General features: G+C 34.0%; 1 protein-coding gene across 1 annotated transcript in view; it reads left to right on the top strand.

The window, feature by feature from the left end:
- CCDC73 (coiled-coil domain containing 73) overlaps positions 1-14237 on the top strand; it is a 253095-nt gene that overhangs the window by 192558 nt on the left and 46300 nt on the right. The window contains exons 5-7 of the mRNA XM_019738516.2: positions 53-124; positions 3812-3847; positions 4718-4792. Of these exons, the coding sequence (XP_019594075.2) occupies positions 53-124; positions 3812-3847; positions 4718-4792 (183 nt within the window). The remainder of the gene's footprint in view (positions 1-52; positions 125-3811; positions 3848-4717; positions 4793-14237) is intronic.

Here is a 14237-nt window from a genome sequence, read left to right as displayed (position 1 = left end):
AAACTGAGTTTCTAGAATTTATGTTTTAATTTTTTATAATTTTTTAAAATAGGAAACTCTTCAGAGTCAAAAAGAAACTTTAGAAAAGCAACACAAAGAAGCAATGGCAGTTTTTAAAAAGCAGGTAATTTAATAAGTATAGACAAACAGTACAATTTTAAATATTGCACTTTCTCCTCTTCCATGAATATTATAAGTTGTTCTCCGTACTCACTGAAGACAAAAAAGGTATTAGAAGCAGGAAATGAATAAAGTAATTTTGAATCACAACTGATAATATTAAAGAGTAATGTAGTAGAATGAGTTAGTTATAGAGACAAATTGGGAAAACTATTTTCTTGGAGATGTGTTTTCATCTGTTCTAAATAAATTAGGCTAGTGATGTGTATATTCTTTTTCTTTCTCTCCCTGTTCCCCTTTGTCTGTTTAATTGGCATATCCGAGGATGTTACCCTTTCCACGTTACTCCTCTACCCAAGCCAGAATTAAAACACTGATAAAAAGCAGAGATGCAAGTAGGGAGATGTAAAAGATGAGGGAATGCAATTATCATGCACTGAAGCCTCCATAAATATTAGGCACCAGCAACTAAGAAAAATTAGTGGAAAAATAGAAAAAAAGATTTTAAATAATTGAATAACAGCTCCTTAGTTATTTTAGATTCTATAACTCTTCTTCACTATCTCAAATTTCTCTTCAGTCCTTACGTAGAAAATAGAAGTGTAAAAAATGTGCTCATGGGAAATAATCCTTTGGAAATATTTTTCCTTATAGCCATTCCAATATCCCATTTTTTGAAATTCCATTTTCCTTCCCTCTTTTTTGTCTTTATCTCCATACAAGTGTGTATGCTTAGAAAGACAAAAGTATAAAAAGAACCTACCATATTTCCCTGAAAATAATACGTAACTAGAAAATAAGCCCTAGTATGATTTTTCAGGATGCTTGTAATATAAGCCCTACCCCCGAAAAAAACCCCAGTTAAGATCGTCAGCCAGATGGATGCATTTAGTACGTCCATTGCAACACATGGCAGACATATTGAATTATAAAATAGTAATAAAGTATAATTAAATATAAATGAATAATATTATTGACATTAATACTTAAAATAAATGATAATATAAATTATAATTAAGTATTTGTAAATACCCAAGCGGGCCTTTGGATGAGAGGTAAACGCCTATGTAAACAGATGAACTCCAGACTGATTGTCAAATAACCAATCGGAGTACAGACACAATGCACGAATAATGTGCGCACTTGGTAATGAATGGACGTGGTTTTGTCTAATATGAATCTTCATAATTCAATATGTCGTGTGTTATAACGGACATACTTAATGCACTCATGTGAAATAAAGAAACATTTTCTGAATGTTGGTGCCTGCACTGTTTCATCAACCATCATTCTTAACTGTCATCATTTTTGTTGCCACTTCTGTCTCATAAGTCGTCAATTAACACTTGATTTAATGGTAGATTTAAAGAATAATATTTTGACCCCCAGACAAGATGAGTGCAAAAAGAAAGAGCTATTCCATCGAGTACAAGAAAGGAATCATGGAGGACTCCCAGGGCTAGAATCTGACAGCTTTCTGCAAAGAGAAGAAGTTGGATCTCCGAATGGTCCAAAAATGGCGAGCAGAGTACGATAACCTTAGTCAACAGGTGGACGAGGGAAATGCTAAGAAGCGCAGGCGTGGAATCAGGTCAGCAACCATTATTTCCTGAGCTGGGAGACATCATCTGTGAATGGATTGATGACAGGAAGAGAGCAAAGGCTTTGGTTGTGCACAGGGCTGATATTCAAGCATTTGCCCTTGCAATGGCACCACAGTTAGAAATATTCCCAGAAGAATTCAAAGCATCATAACACTGGCTGGATGGTTTCCTTCAGCAACATGAACTGTCTCTAAGATCGACAACATTGTTCAAGCTGGAAGATACTGAAGTTATTAAACGTGCACTTACTTTCAAGTCCTTTGTTGATGGCAATGACTTTTCTAAATACCAACTCTCCAACATGATTGCTATGGATGAAACTTCAGTGTTTATGGGCCAAGGATCTCAAAAGACAATTGATCAGAGGGGTGCCTCGTCAATCTACATTCCCTCCACTGGTTATGAAAGTGCCCATGTTACCTGTATTTTGGCAATTTGTCTGAATGGAAAGAAAGCCCCACCTCTAGTCATCACTAAAGGCAAGAAAGATAAGGTTGGACGTGTTTCATTCAGGCATTTATGTTCTTGAAACTGAAAAAGCCTGGTGCACACAAGCAGTTATAAGGAAGTGAGTCGATTTAATGCTTCCACTTGTTTTGCGAGGTGGCCAAACAGGTCTGCTAGTCTGGGATTCAGCCAGCACTCACCGAGCTAAAGACATGAAGAACTTCCTTGCAGAGAGAAGAATAGATCAAATGATTCCCACAGGAATGATTGCCTATCTCCAGACTCTTGATATTGCAATAAACAAGCCATTCAAGGACCATTTGCACATGGAAATCAATGACTACATTGAAAATAGAATGGAGAGAAATCAGCGTGGAAACTTTGAGAAGCCTAGCCTACAAAAGGTTGTGACTTGGGTGAAGAATTCATGGGATAAAATCACTGACAGCTGTGTTGCCAGTGCACTACGAGCAGGCTACATGGACAAGAAGTGCTCATTTAAGGAAAGCTCTATTACTGGACATGAGAGATTGGGGCCAATCGTTCTACAGGAGATGGAGTCGCAAGAAATTCAAGGTGGAATTCGGGAATTGGAGAATTATGATGGTGTTTCGGAAGAAGATGACATGACTGTATTTGAATAAATGTAGTTTGTTGTACAGGAATAAATATAGATTGTTGTACATGAAAAAATAAGACATCCCCTGAAAATAGGCCCTAATGCATTTTTTTGAGCAAACATTAATACAAGACCCAGTTTTATTTTCAGGGAAATATGGTATATAATATAATATAAATTACTAGTGGGTTAAAGTTATTGGTAATTCACACGGTAGCATGGACGTAAGTGGTTGATAAACTTGCTTTCTTTTAATCTGAGATTGGCCTCACCAAAGTTATGAGAGTTTAAATTGAAGGGTAAGGAAACAGAAGGCAATGTACAGCACAGTCTGCTCTAGGAGAGAACAAGTCGGTGTCTCTGTTATCACAAGGGCATCTGAACAAGATAAGAATATCCAGGTGTCTGAAGGGTAGAGGAGAAAGTACTCTTGAGTTCTTTTTGTTTTCTTTCCTTTCTTTTTTTAAAGAAAGAATTCTTGAATGCAGTGAGAAATATGGAGAAGTTCCAAAGAAAAATTTTATTTCTTGACAACTTTGCCTAGTCTCCTTGTATTGTTTGGAATGTTTAATTAGTTTTCTTCGGCACATTCATTTTAATTTTTCTGGTTTAAAATGTCATTATTTATTAGACTGCCACATGCATTTTTCAAATTTTCAGAAAATACTGTCAATGCAAATACAAATGATATAGATTTCATAAAAGTGTACCCTTGGAAAAGAGTAGGTGGCAAATTATTGAAACATTTATGAAGAAAAAACTTCTGGTAGCAAAAACTAAACTTTCAAGAATTTTTGGTGTCTCTAATCAGTGTGATTAAATTGTTTGTTTCTGTGGGTGACTGGCTGTTTCCCCCTTTTATATTTTTTATTATTTTATTTTCTCAGTGTAAAATTGGTATACTCACATTATATTAAGTTCAAACCATATACATAAAGTATTTCTATGGTCTCACTGACCAGTGTAAATCACTGTTAACAGTTTACTTAACTGTATTTTAATATTTAAAATTTTTTATCAGTTGCAAATGAAGATGTGTGCCTTGGAAGACGAAAAGGTATTAATTTTTTAAATAATTTAAAACATAGTTAAATGTATTTAAGTATCAGTTGTTCACCATAATGGAAAGAAGCATTAGTAATAAACTAATGGAGACTGTTAATTGGTTAAAATCTTAGGAGCAGAAAGGACCCAAGGGAATCATGTTACTTAGCCTCTGTTGTTGTACAATTGAGAATACTGAGGTGTAGCAAGATTAAATAACTTGCTGAAGTTGAAACTCCCATTTTGATGTGGTAAAGTTGGCACTAGAACCCAGATCTCTTCAAACTCCAAATTAATGCTCTTTCTACTCTACTACAATGCTTCTATGAAGTATATTTTTAGTGCTTTTTCAATATAATTACCTTTGCTAAAAAATACTAAAATGATTGACATCTGGGTGCAGACCAACTGGAAAAGAGGACATAACTTCAAACAATCCTATAAACTCATCTGACATTAAATATTTCCTCTGACTAATAGTTAATAACGTGTTTTCATGAACATACCATTTATAATATTACTAATTTACAGTTTGTTATTTTTAGCAAAAGACTTTTAAAAAAAATTCTCCCATATCCTTAAATTTATAAGACAAAGTACCTGTATCTCATTAATTAAAATATATTTATTCTAGCTATATGAATTACTTAATTATATAGTATCATAAGTTCTCAGGAATGCTCTAATCTTATAAAGGACTCACTGTAATTTTGTAATATTTTGAAGCCCTTAGAAATGTAAGTTGTAGTGCAGATACAACTTTAAAGCCTGTAGTGCAGATACAATGTTAAAATCAGAAATTTTGGTTCTTGAGCTCTTATATTTCCCCATTAATAATATAATTCACATTGGAAAATACTGAAATATAGTTTTTCACTTAAAGGGAAAATATCAACTTGCTACGGAAATAAAAGAAAAAGAAATAGAAGGATTGAAGGAAACATTAAAAGCATTACAGGTAATTAGTATTCCTTAACAAGTAATTTGGCATTTTAGCATTGTATCAGTAAAACGTCACTAAACATGTAAGATAGCAAAGCAAAGCTAACAAAAAATTCATATATGATACATTATTTAGTACTTTTTTTCCTGAAAGTCTTGAATTTCAAATTAGAAGGATTTTTACTTCATTTTTAATTTTAAAAAGAAATACTAAAATAATTTTTATTATTTCTTATAGTAATATAATTAAATAGATAGATATTGTTTTTAGTACTTTATAGATTTGGAAAACAAGTCAGGTCTATATATTATAACAGATTAACTCATGGTCCTTAAAAGTTAAAGTAACATTGATTGAGTCATTATTATTTGCTAAGTAATGTGCCTATTTTCTGTAAATACAAAGATGAAGAAAACATCACTTTTGCCTCTAAGCTGTTCACAGTATCAGAGAATACAGAGGTATACAACTAATGTTGTTTCATTTCATATGTATCTATTGAAGGTCGTTGTGTTCAAAGCACTGTTCTAAGCATTGGGGATACAGCAATGAATAAAAAGGACAAAAATCTCTGCCCTTGTGGAGCTTACATTCTGGTAGGAGAGACAAACAATCAAATGAGATTAAACAGTCAAAGATTGTAGTGGGAGAAGATATACACATGATTTCAAAATATCACCCTATAGATAACATTAATTACAAAGAGTAAAATATTTTTACAATGGAAGGCCCCTGATGGTCATTACCTTAATCAGATAATTCACACCATCGTGTGGACTTATTTAAGCAGATGATAAACTTTCTTCCTTTAGTCTGATTAAGGTAGTACAAGGGTTCCCTTTTCTTCACATCCTCACCAATGTTTATCTCTTATCTTTTTTATCATGGCTATTCTAGTAGGAGTGAGATGGTACCTCATTGTGGGTTTGATTTTTGTTTCCCTGATGATTAGTGATGTTGAGCACATTTTCATATTCCTGTTGGCTATTTGTGTATCTTCTTTTGAGAAATGTCTGTTCAGGTCCTTAGTCCATTTTTTTTTTTTTTTTTTAATTATTGGCGTGACAATTGTTAGTAAAATTACATAGATTTCAGGTGTACAATTCTGTATTACATCATCTATAAATCCCATTGTGTGTTCACCACCCAGAGTCAGTTCTTCCATCACCATATATTGGATCCCCATAACCCTCATCTACTACCCCTCCCCCCTTACCCTCTGGCAACCACTAAACTATTGTCTGTTTCTATGAGATTTTGAGAAGAATGTTGGGTGCAAAGTTCTATATGTGAACTTTCTGCAGTTCATATATACGAGGTATGATCAAATAATACAGTGAATATTTAAATAACAAAAAAGTTTAGTAAATGACACATTGCCATTAATGCCCCTCAAAATATCCCCCATAGTTTTGAGCACACTTATCTCATCATTCTTGCCACTTTCTGAAGCAGTTCTGGAAGTCCTCTTTTGTGAGTGTCTTTAGTTGCCCTGTCGTGGCTGCCTCTATGCCCTGAATCGATTCAAAATGTTTACCTTTTATGGTCATTTTGACTTTGGGGAAGAGCCAAAAGTCACATGGTGCCAGATCCGGTGAATAAGGTGGATGAGGACACGTCGTAATGTTTTTATTTGACAGAAATTGCGATAGTAGAAGCGATGTGTGACTCGGAGCATTGTCATGGTGGAGGATGAAACTATTTGCCGATTTCACATTAACACATTGTTCGTGATCCATGATTAATGGCACTTTTAAAACACACCTTCTCTCTACTGTAGCTCACACTGACTGACTGCACCAAACAAGATGAAACTTGCCCCACGCTGTCACTAAGGTTTGATCCTGCCTTTCCATTGGATGGCACTCTGCAGCAGCATTCACCATAGTCTTTGATCACAACAGAAAGGCTTCGTGTCACACATTGCTTCTGGTATGGCAGTTTCTGTCAAATGAAAACATTTGTGTGTCCTCATCCACCTTACTCACGAGATCTGGCACCGTGTGACTTCTGGTTCTTTCCCAAAGTCAAAATGACCATAAAAGGTTTTGAATCAATTCAGGACATTGAGTCAGCCATGACAGCACAACTAAAGACATTCATGAAAGAGGACTTCCCGAACTGCTTCAGAAAGTGGCAAGAATGATGGGATAGGTGTGTTTGAAGAGAAGGGGAGTGTTTTAAGGGGAATTAATGGTAATGTGTCTTTTACTGTCATAAGTTATTTTTTATTTAAACATTCACTGTAGTTTTTGATCACACCGCATAGAACTTTCCACCCAATATTTTTCTGCTGTGGGGTGGAAAGTTCTATATATGTGTATTAAGTCCATTTGATGTATAGTGATGTTCATGGCAACTGTTTCTGTATTGATTTTCTGATTGGATATTCTGTTCATTATTGAAAGTGAGGTATTTAATTGTCCTACTTTATTGTATTTCTGTCCATTTCTCCTTTCAAATCTGTTGATACTTGCTTTATATATATTGAGGTACTGTGATATTGGGTGCATATATACTTATAATTGTTATATCTTCCTGTTGAATTGACTCTTCAATATTATATAATGACCTTTGTCTCTACAGACAGTTTTTGACTTAAAATCTGTTTTGTCTAATATAAGTATAGCCACTCCTGCTTTCTTTTGGTTATTATTTGGCATATCTTTTTTATCCTTTTACTTTTAGCCTGTTTTTTTAAATCTAAAGTGAGGTTATTGTAGATAATATATCACTGGATCTTGTTTTTTTTAATCCATTCAGCCACTCTGTGCCTTTTGATTGGAGAGTTTAATCCATTTACCTTTAAAGTAATTATTGATAAGTGAGGAATTATGGTTTTCATTTTATTTATTGTTTTGTCTGCTTTGCAGTTGTTTTATACATTTTGTCCTTTCTTATCTTCTGTTATTTAATGTGTTTTGTAGTGATTTTCTTTGATTTTTTAAATCTTTATCTTTTGTACATCTGTTATAGGTTTTTATCTTTATGGTTATCTCAAGTCTTGCATAAAATATCTTATAACCATCTATTTTAAGTTGGTGACAACTTAACTTCAATTGCATATAAAAGTGCTACACTTTTACTGCCCCCCCCACTGTATGTTCTTCTAGCCAGAGTTTGTTTCTTTTTCTATTGTGTATCCATTAACAAAATTTTGTCTTTTGTCTTTTTTATTAGGGTTAAAAGTAATTTATGCATTATCATTACAGTCTTACATTTTTTGGTATTCGTCTACTATATATACCTTTATGCTTTCATATGCTTTTGCATTGTTGTTTGGCATGTGTTCATTTCAATTTTAAGAACTTCCTTAAGTATTTCTTATAAGGCAAATCAAGTTGTGACTGACTTCCTCAGTTTTTGTATGTCTGCGAAAGACTTGATCACTCGTTCACCTTTTAAATGGTAGTTTTGCTGGATGTAGTATTCTTGATTGGCAGTATTTCCTTTTAAGTACTTTAAATATATCATCCTACTCTCTTCTGGCCTGCAGGGTTTCTGCTGAGAAATCCAGATAATCTTATGGGAGTTCCTTCATATGTGATATGTTGCTATTCTCTGGCTACTGTCAAAATTCTCTCTTTGTCCTAAACTTTTGACAATTTGATTATAATGTGTCTCAGTGTATTCTTGTTTTGAGGTCCTTTGAACCTCATGAATCTGGATGTGCATTTCCTTCCCAAAATTTGGGAAGTTTTCAGCCATTATTTCTTTAAATTAGCTTTCTGCCTCTTTTTCTTGATTTTTTTTTTGTAGTAGTCCATAAATCTCACAGGGTTTCTTCACTCTCTTTTGTTCTTTTTTATTCTCTGAATGAATAATTTCAACTGATCTGTCTTTGAATTTATTGTTTTTTTCTTCCATTTGATGGAGTGCTCTGTTGAAGCTCTCTATTGCATTTTCATTTCATTCATTATATTCTTCAGCTCTAGAATTTCTTTGTGTTTTTTTAATGATTTCTATCTCTATTGATCTCTCATTTTATTAATGTTTTGTTTTCCTGATGTCTTTGAGTTTTCTGTGTTCTCTTATAGTTTACTGAGTTCTTTAAAACAATTATTTTGAATTATTTGTCAAATAGTTCATATATCTTCTTTTCTTTGGGGTCATTTATTGGAATTTTATAATGTTGCTTTGTTGGTGTCCTGTTTTCTTGCTTTTTCCTTGTTCCAGGTTCCTTGTAATCTTGTTTTGGTGTTTGTGCAATTGAAGTAGTGGTCTCTTCCAGGGTTTTAACACTAGCTCCAATGGATATAGACTTTCACTTACTGGTGGGTGCCAGGGTGCTGGTGGGGTTGGATGTGTGGCAGTACCAGGTATGGTGCTGAGTCTGGCAGCTCTGGGTCAGTGGGGGGAGCAGTGATACTTTTGGCTCCAAGGAGGGGCATAGTGGCATGGGCTCTAGGCATCTTCATCAAGTGGGGTCAACGTAGGCCTTGTCCTTGGCAATGAAGTCTGCTAGTGTTCATAGTAATAGTAAGATCTGCTGGAGTCCTCAGTGATGAAAGCTGTTGGTGTCTTCCAGCTCTCCTTTTCCCTTGTTGGGAAGGAGTTGGCTGAGGTCATTCCTTTTGGTGCTGAGCTGCCTGAGCCTATAAGATGGGATGATACAGGTGAAATGCTTCCTACACTTTTCTATTTGGCCATCCTTGTGTTTTGTGCTATACTGTGTTACTGCAGCTTCTTAATTATACTCCAGAGCTCTTCCAGAGCTGTTTTCATTTGTAGGTAGTAGTTAAATCGTGTGTGTGTGTGTGTGTGTATTTGTGTGTGTAGAAGGGCTGGGACCTCCTAGTCTGCCATCTTGCTATCACTCCCAAGAATTCTTTGTATTTCTTGGAAATAAGCCCTCACTGTCTGTGTTCCGAACCTCAAATAGTTTAGTTTGTCATTTGTGTTTTGATTTTGTTTGTTTTGCATTTTTGTTTAATTTTTGCCATGAATTATTTATTTATTTTTTATGGCTTTTGGACTTTGTCATGGTTAGAAAGGCTTTCACCCCTCCAAAGTTATAAAGGGATTTGCCCATGTTTTCTTTTTTTACTTCCTATCTACTAAAATTTCACATTATATCTTTGATCATTTGAAGTTTATTTTTGTAACAGAATATGAGATATGGATCTAAGTCTGTATTTTTCTAGATTATTATCCAGTTGTCTTTACACTGTTTAGATTCTCCTTATTTGAGATGTTAGGCAATTTTTATTTTGGATTTCTTTTGTTACTTTGATGTAACAAAATGAATAAAAATTAAGTACAACAAAATGTCAATGAGTTCCAAGAAGAATGTTTTCAGTAAAAATAAGAGAATGGATTCCATGCCTCAGATTGGATGAATAAGAGGCTGAAAGGCTTTAATGATAAAGTAAAGAATCCTTGTATCTTTTTCAGTTAAAAAAAAAGTCGAAAGTGATTAAAAACTCCAGAGAAAATGGATGACTGTATAAATAAAGCATAAAGCAATTAACATTGGGGATGGTTTTGAGCAGTTAATAGAATATTAAAAGAGAGAAGGTATTTAGGTCCTGACCCTTGTAAAATCATCCTTGATGTAGCACATTGGACCGATAGAGAAGGATAGGTAGTATTAGCACCCTGGTGGGCTCTGTATTAACCAATATTTATATTGATTGTAATGATGTAAACACTGTGGCTCCATTTTTTATAATTGACCTATAAATCAAAGCATGGAAGACTTAATTATGGTTACAGAACAAAATGTAAATGTTACCTTGTTGATGAAAAAGTAAAGGTGTGGTAAGATGAAGTTGAAATATGATATACGGAAATATTCATTAAAGTTGATAGAGATTTAAGAAATAGATATAAGTCTCCTATTTAAAATTTATATAGTTATAGTTTAGTGATTCTTATCATACTTCAGATATTCAGTTTATAGTAGTCCCACTAGGTAAACTTTTTCCTTATGATTTATGGAAATTAAAAAAAATTGTTCTTGTAATAGAGCAAACAGAAATTACCATTATAGCTATTGTGAGACTTCCTGATTGTTTTCTTACAGTGTCTTAAACGAGGCATAACTTAGCTCGTTTTGCCTAATTTCTTAAAAATGTTACATCTTTTTCTACTAAAATACCAACAAAGAAATATGTCAGTTTTGTTATAAGTGCTTTGTTTTTTAGTATTTCTTTTTAAATTGTTTTCGCTTGATGTCATTCATGCATGTTTAATTATCTGGATAATGTAGTGAGTAATTTCAAAGTAAAAGAAATTCTTCTTGCACAGGCTGACCCTCTGTGTAAGTGCTGTAAGTATTTGTTTTGCCTTGTTCAATCTGTGACATAATACAGGTGATGTATAGGATACCTCATGGTCTGCTGAACATGACACATGAAAATCTAGAGCAATGAAGATTCTTGTAATGTTTTTCCTCCAAGTTAAAGAAGCTTAAGGGAAGTTCCTGTTCAATTATGGATCTGATATATAAATCCACTAAGCAAAGGAAGTTCACGGCCTCTTAACCATCATGTAGCAACCTCCCTGTCTCTTTTACTTAGGAAGTTACTGATTTCTCTTCCTTTTTTCTTTTCATAATGTCATACCCTATGCTACCGTAGATACCAGGAATAAGAAATCAGATTGTATCTTTTCTTAAAGAGCTCATAGCCAAGGGATTCTACTTATTAAGTTCCAAAACAAAACAAAACTGCTACACACCAAAAGTTGAATTATTGTTGCTTTAATGGATTCTTTGAATGTATTCTGTTTCTATTTATGATCATGGTACCATATTACTTGATTTCAAAGGGAGTGGTTTAGAGCAGGCCACCTGCCTAGATCTAAGTTACTTGACAAATTAAACTTTGTTTATGTAAACAGGGTGCCTAGAGGGCTAAATAGAGACTTTGCTGATTGTTTTTTAGATTTTAAGTAAGTTGTTTCTGCCTGTTATGGCTTATTACATGATACTCTGTTAAGGCACTGTGTCTTCCTGAGCCTCGGCTTTCTTTTAGGTAAAATGAGGAAATTGAAAACCATCAGCATTTTCCAAACAAGACCATTTTGTGAAGCAATAACATATCTACATTCCCTACTCTGGATATCAGGAGTAAGGAAGTTTGGGAGAGGTCTTCATTTACTCTCCCAGAAGAGGCATAAAGAAGAGCATAGATATAAGCTGGTCAAAACTGAATGGGAGTAATGGGATAGATAACCCTCTAATGTTTGCAACTCTAAAGCTGTATGACATCGTGTTATTTCATTAAATTTTAAACTTACTGAATTTATAATTAAGATACTAATTCCTCTTACAGAATTGAAGGCATATTTAATATATAATATGTTGGTTCTACTATTGAAGCCTAATTTTATGAGGCCTTACCTAACCACAGTGACAAAAGGAACTAAATTCCTGGAACTTTAAGTGTATACGTTTATTCATGAGGAATTCTTAGATGTTTGGGTAATTTTGTAGTTTCTAAAATCATAAAATTACAGACACATTGGAAATATAATACGAAGAACTTACTTTTCCTGAATGATTTAAGAGTAATATGACAATCTGATAGATGCCCTATCACCCCAAATACTGTAGTATATCTTTCTTGCAATCAAGGACATGCTCCTACAAAACCATAACACAACCCTCAAAATTAGGAAGTTAACATTAATACATAACTATAATCTAATTTTCACACCCTATTGTGGTTTTACCAGTTGTCGTAATAAGGTTGTTTATAACAAAAAGATCCAGCTTAGACTCTTATGTTGCATTTAGTTGTCATATCTCTTGAATCTCTTTCAGTCTGGAAAAATTCCTGTGTCTTTTCATGATTTTTAACACTTTGATACTCTTGAAGATTACAGACCAGTTATTTTGTATGCTGTCCCTCAATTTCTGTATGATGTTTCCTCGTGATTAGGCAATGTATCTTTGACAGGAATATTAGCGAAATATGCCTTGTTCCTATAAGTGAACCCAATCAGATAGGGTATGATTTCAGTTTGTTACATTATTGGTGATGTTCACTTTGACAATTTTATTATCTGACAAGTTTCTCTATTGGAAACTCTTTTCCCCTTTGTAATCAGAATATTTTATAGAAAGGTATTTTGAAATTATATATTGTTTCTCACCAAACTTTTAATATATGTATTTATTTATAGACTCATAGTTTTTATTTATACTCTATAGGCTCATAGTTTCTTATTTTATTCAATGGATTAAAATTTATGACTATCGTTATTCTGATGCTCAAATCATCTTTTGTTTGGCTGGTGGGAGTCTATTCAAGCTGATTTCTGAGTCTTTTGGATATGTTTTCATCATTCTTTTAGCATTTTCCTGCTTTCAGATAATCAAAATGTGCTAGGATCACCTTGTATTTTACCTGACCTTGTCCTGGAACAAATCATTTCTCCATGTTGTCCTGGTTCTTTTTAATGGAAAATGGTATGTAGAACCAAGATTACTCTTGGGGTGTCACTGTGCTCAGACCCTCTCAATGGTCAGAGCTAAGGAATCTGTGTAGGTCCTTACATACACACAAACATATACACACATTTATAATTATGTTTATTTCTCTATCAATCATGTATATTGAAAACCATGAATTCATGTTACCTCCAACTCCAATCCAAAACCACAAGGTTAATTTTAGTTTATTTCCTTTTTTTGTTTATATGTTTCTATCCTCTTACAGTGAGAAATACTACTTTCTTTATCCTTAATATGTTTACTTACTTGATAAATTCCCCTGTATGTGAGCAGTCCACCATTCTGTTGCACCATCCTTCCTAATGTGGGTGCCCTCTTCTCCCTGCCTGGACTCTGACACCTTGAGCTGGGGTTTTGAGGGTCACTTTCCTCACCCTACTCAGCTTCTGACTCCCCACAGTAGATTGCCCTCCACCTCATGGGGACATCGTCTTTTGCCCCTTCAGTGCTGATACCCTGTCTGGAATGCTGCCGCCACGACCCCTTCACCTCTTCCCCATGGACAACCTACCTTGCTCTACCCCACCTAGTAGATTAGGACTGAATTGTTCAGAAAGGGGAATGGGTTAAATGTTTTTAACATACTATTTTGAGGGACTTTATTCCCAAGTAGCATAAATCTAATTAATGGAAAAATAAGGTTTGCTTTAAAGAAATGTACTTTACAGTCAACTTGCCATAAAATTTTCCATTGAGAGAGGGAGAACTGTAATAAGAAAACACTTGTACTTTATCTTTGAAATTGCCTTCTGTAGTTAATACGTTAATTAGTGTCAGTGTAGCTTTATTTTTGTGTTAGAAAGGTGCTTACATCTGATATTATGAACCAATTTTGTGATTTTTGGAATAAAAAAATCATTATGTACAGCATCCATAAAAAGATTTCATGTCAGTCAAATTACGTTATGTTCAGATTCAACTTATCTGTCATAAGAATGCAAATACATGGTAGTTTTTGAAGTTGGGCAGTACTCCAGAGGTGTTGATAAAGTATAGTTG

This window comes from Rhinolophus sinicus, linkage group LG06, assembly GCF_036562045.2.
Source record: "Rhinolophus sinicus isolate RSC01 linkage group LG06, ASM3656204v1, whole genome shotgun sequence".
NCBI classification, from domain to species: domain Eukaryota; kingdom Metazoa; phylum Chordata; class Mammalia; order Chiroptera; family Rhinolophidae; genus Rhinolophus; species Rhinolophus sinicus.
This window is presented reverse-complemented; position numbering and strand designations above follow the sequence as displayed.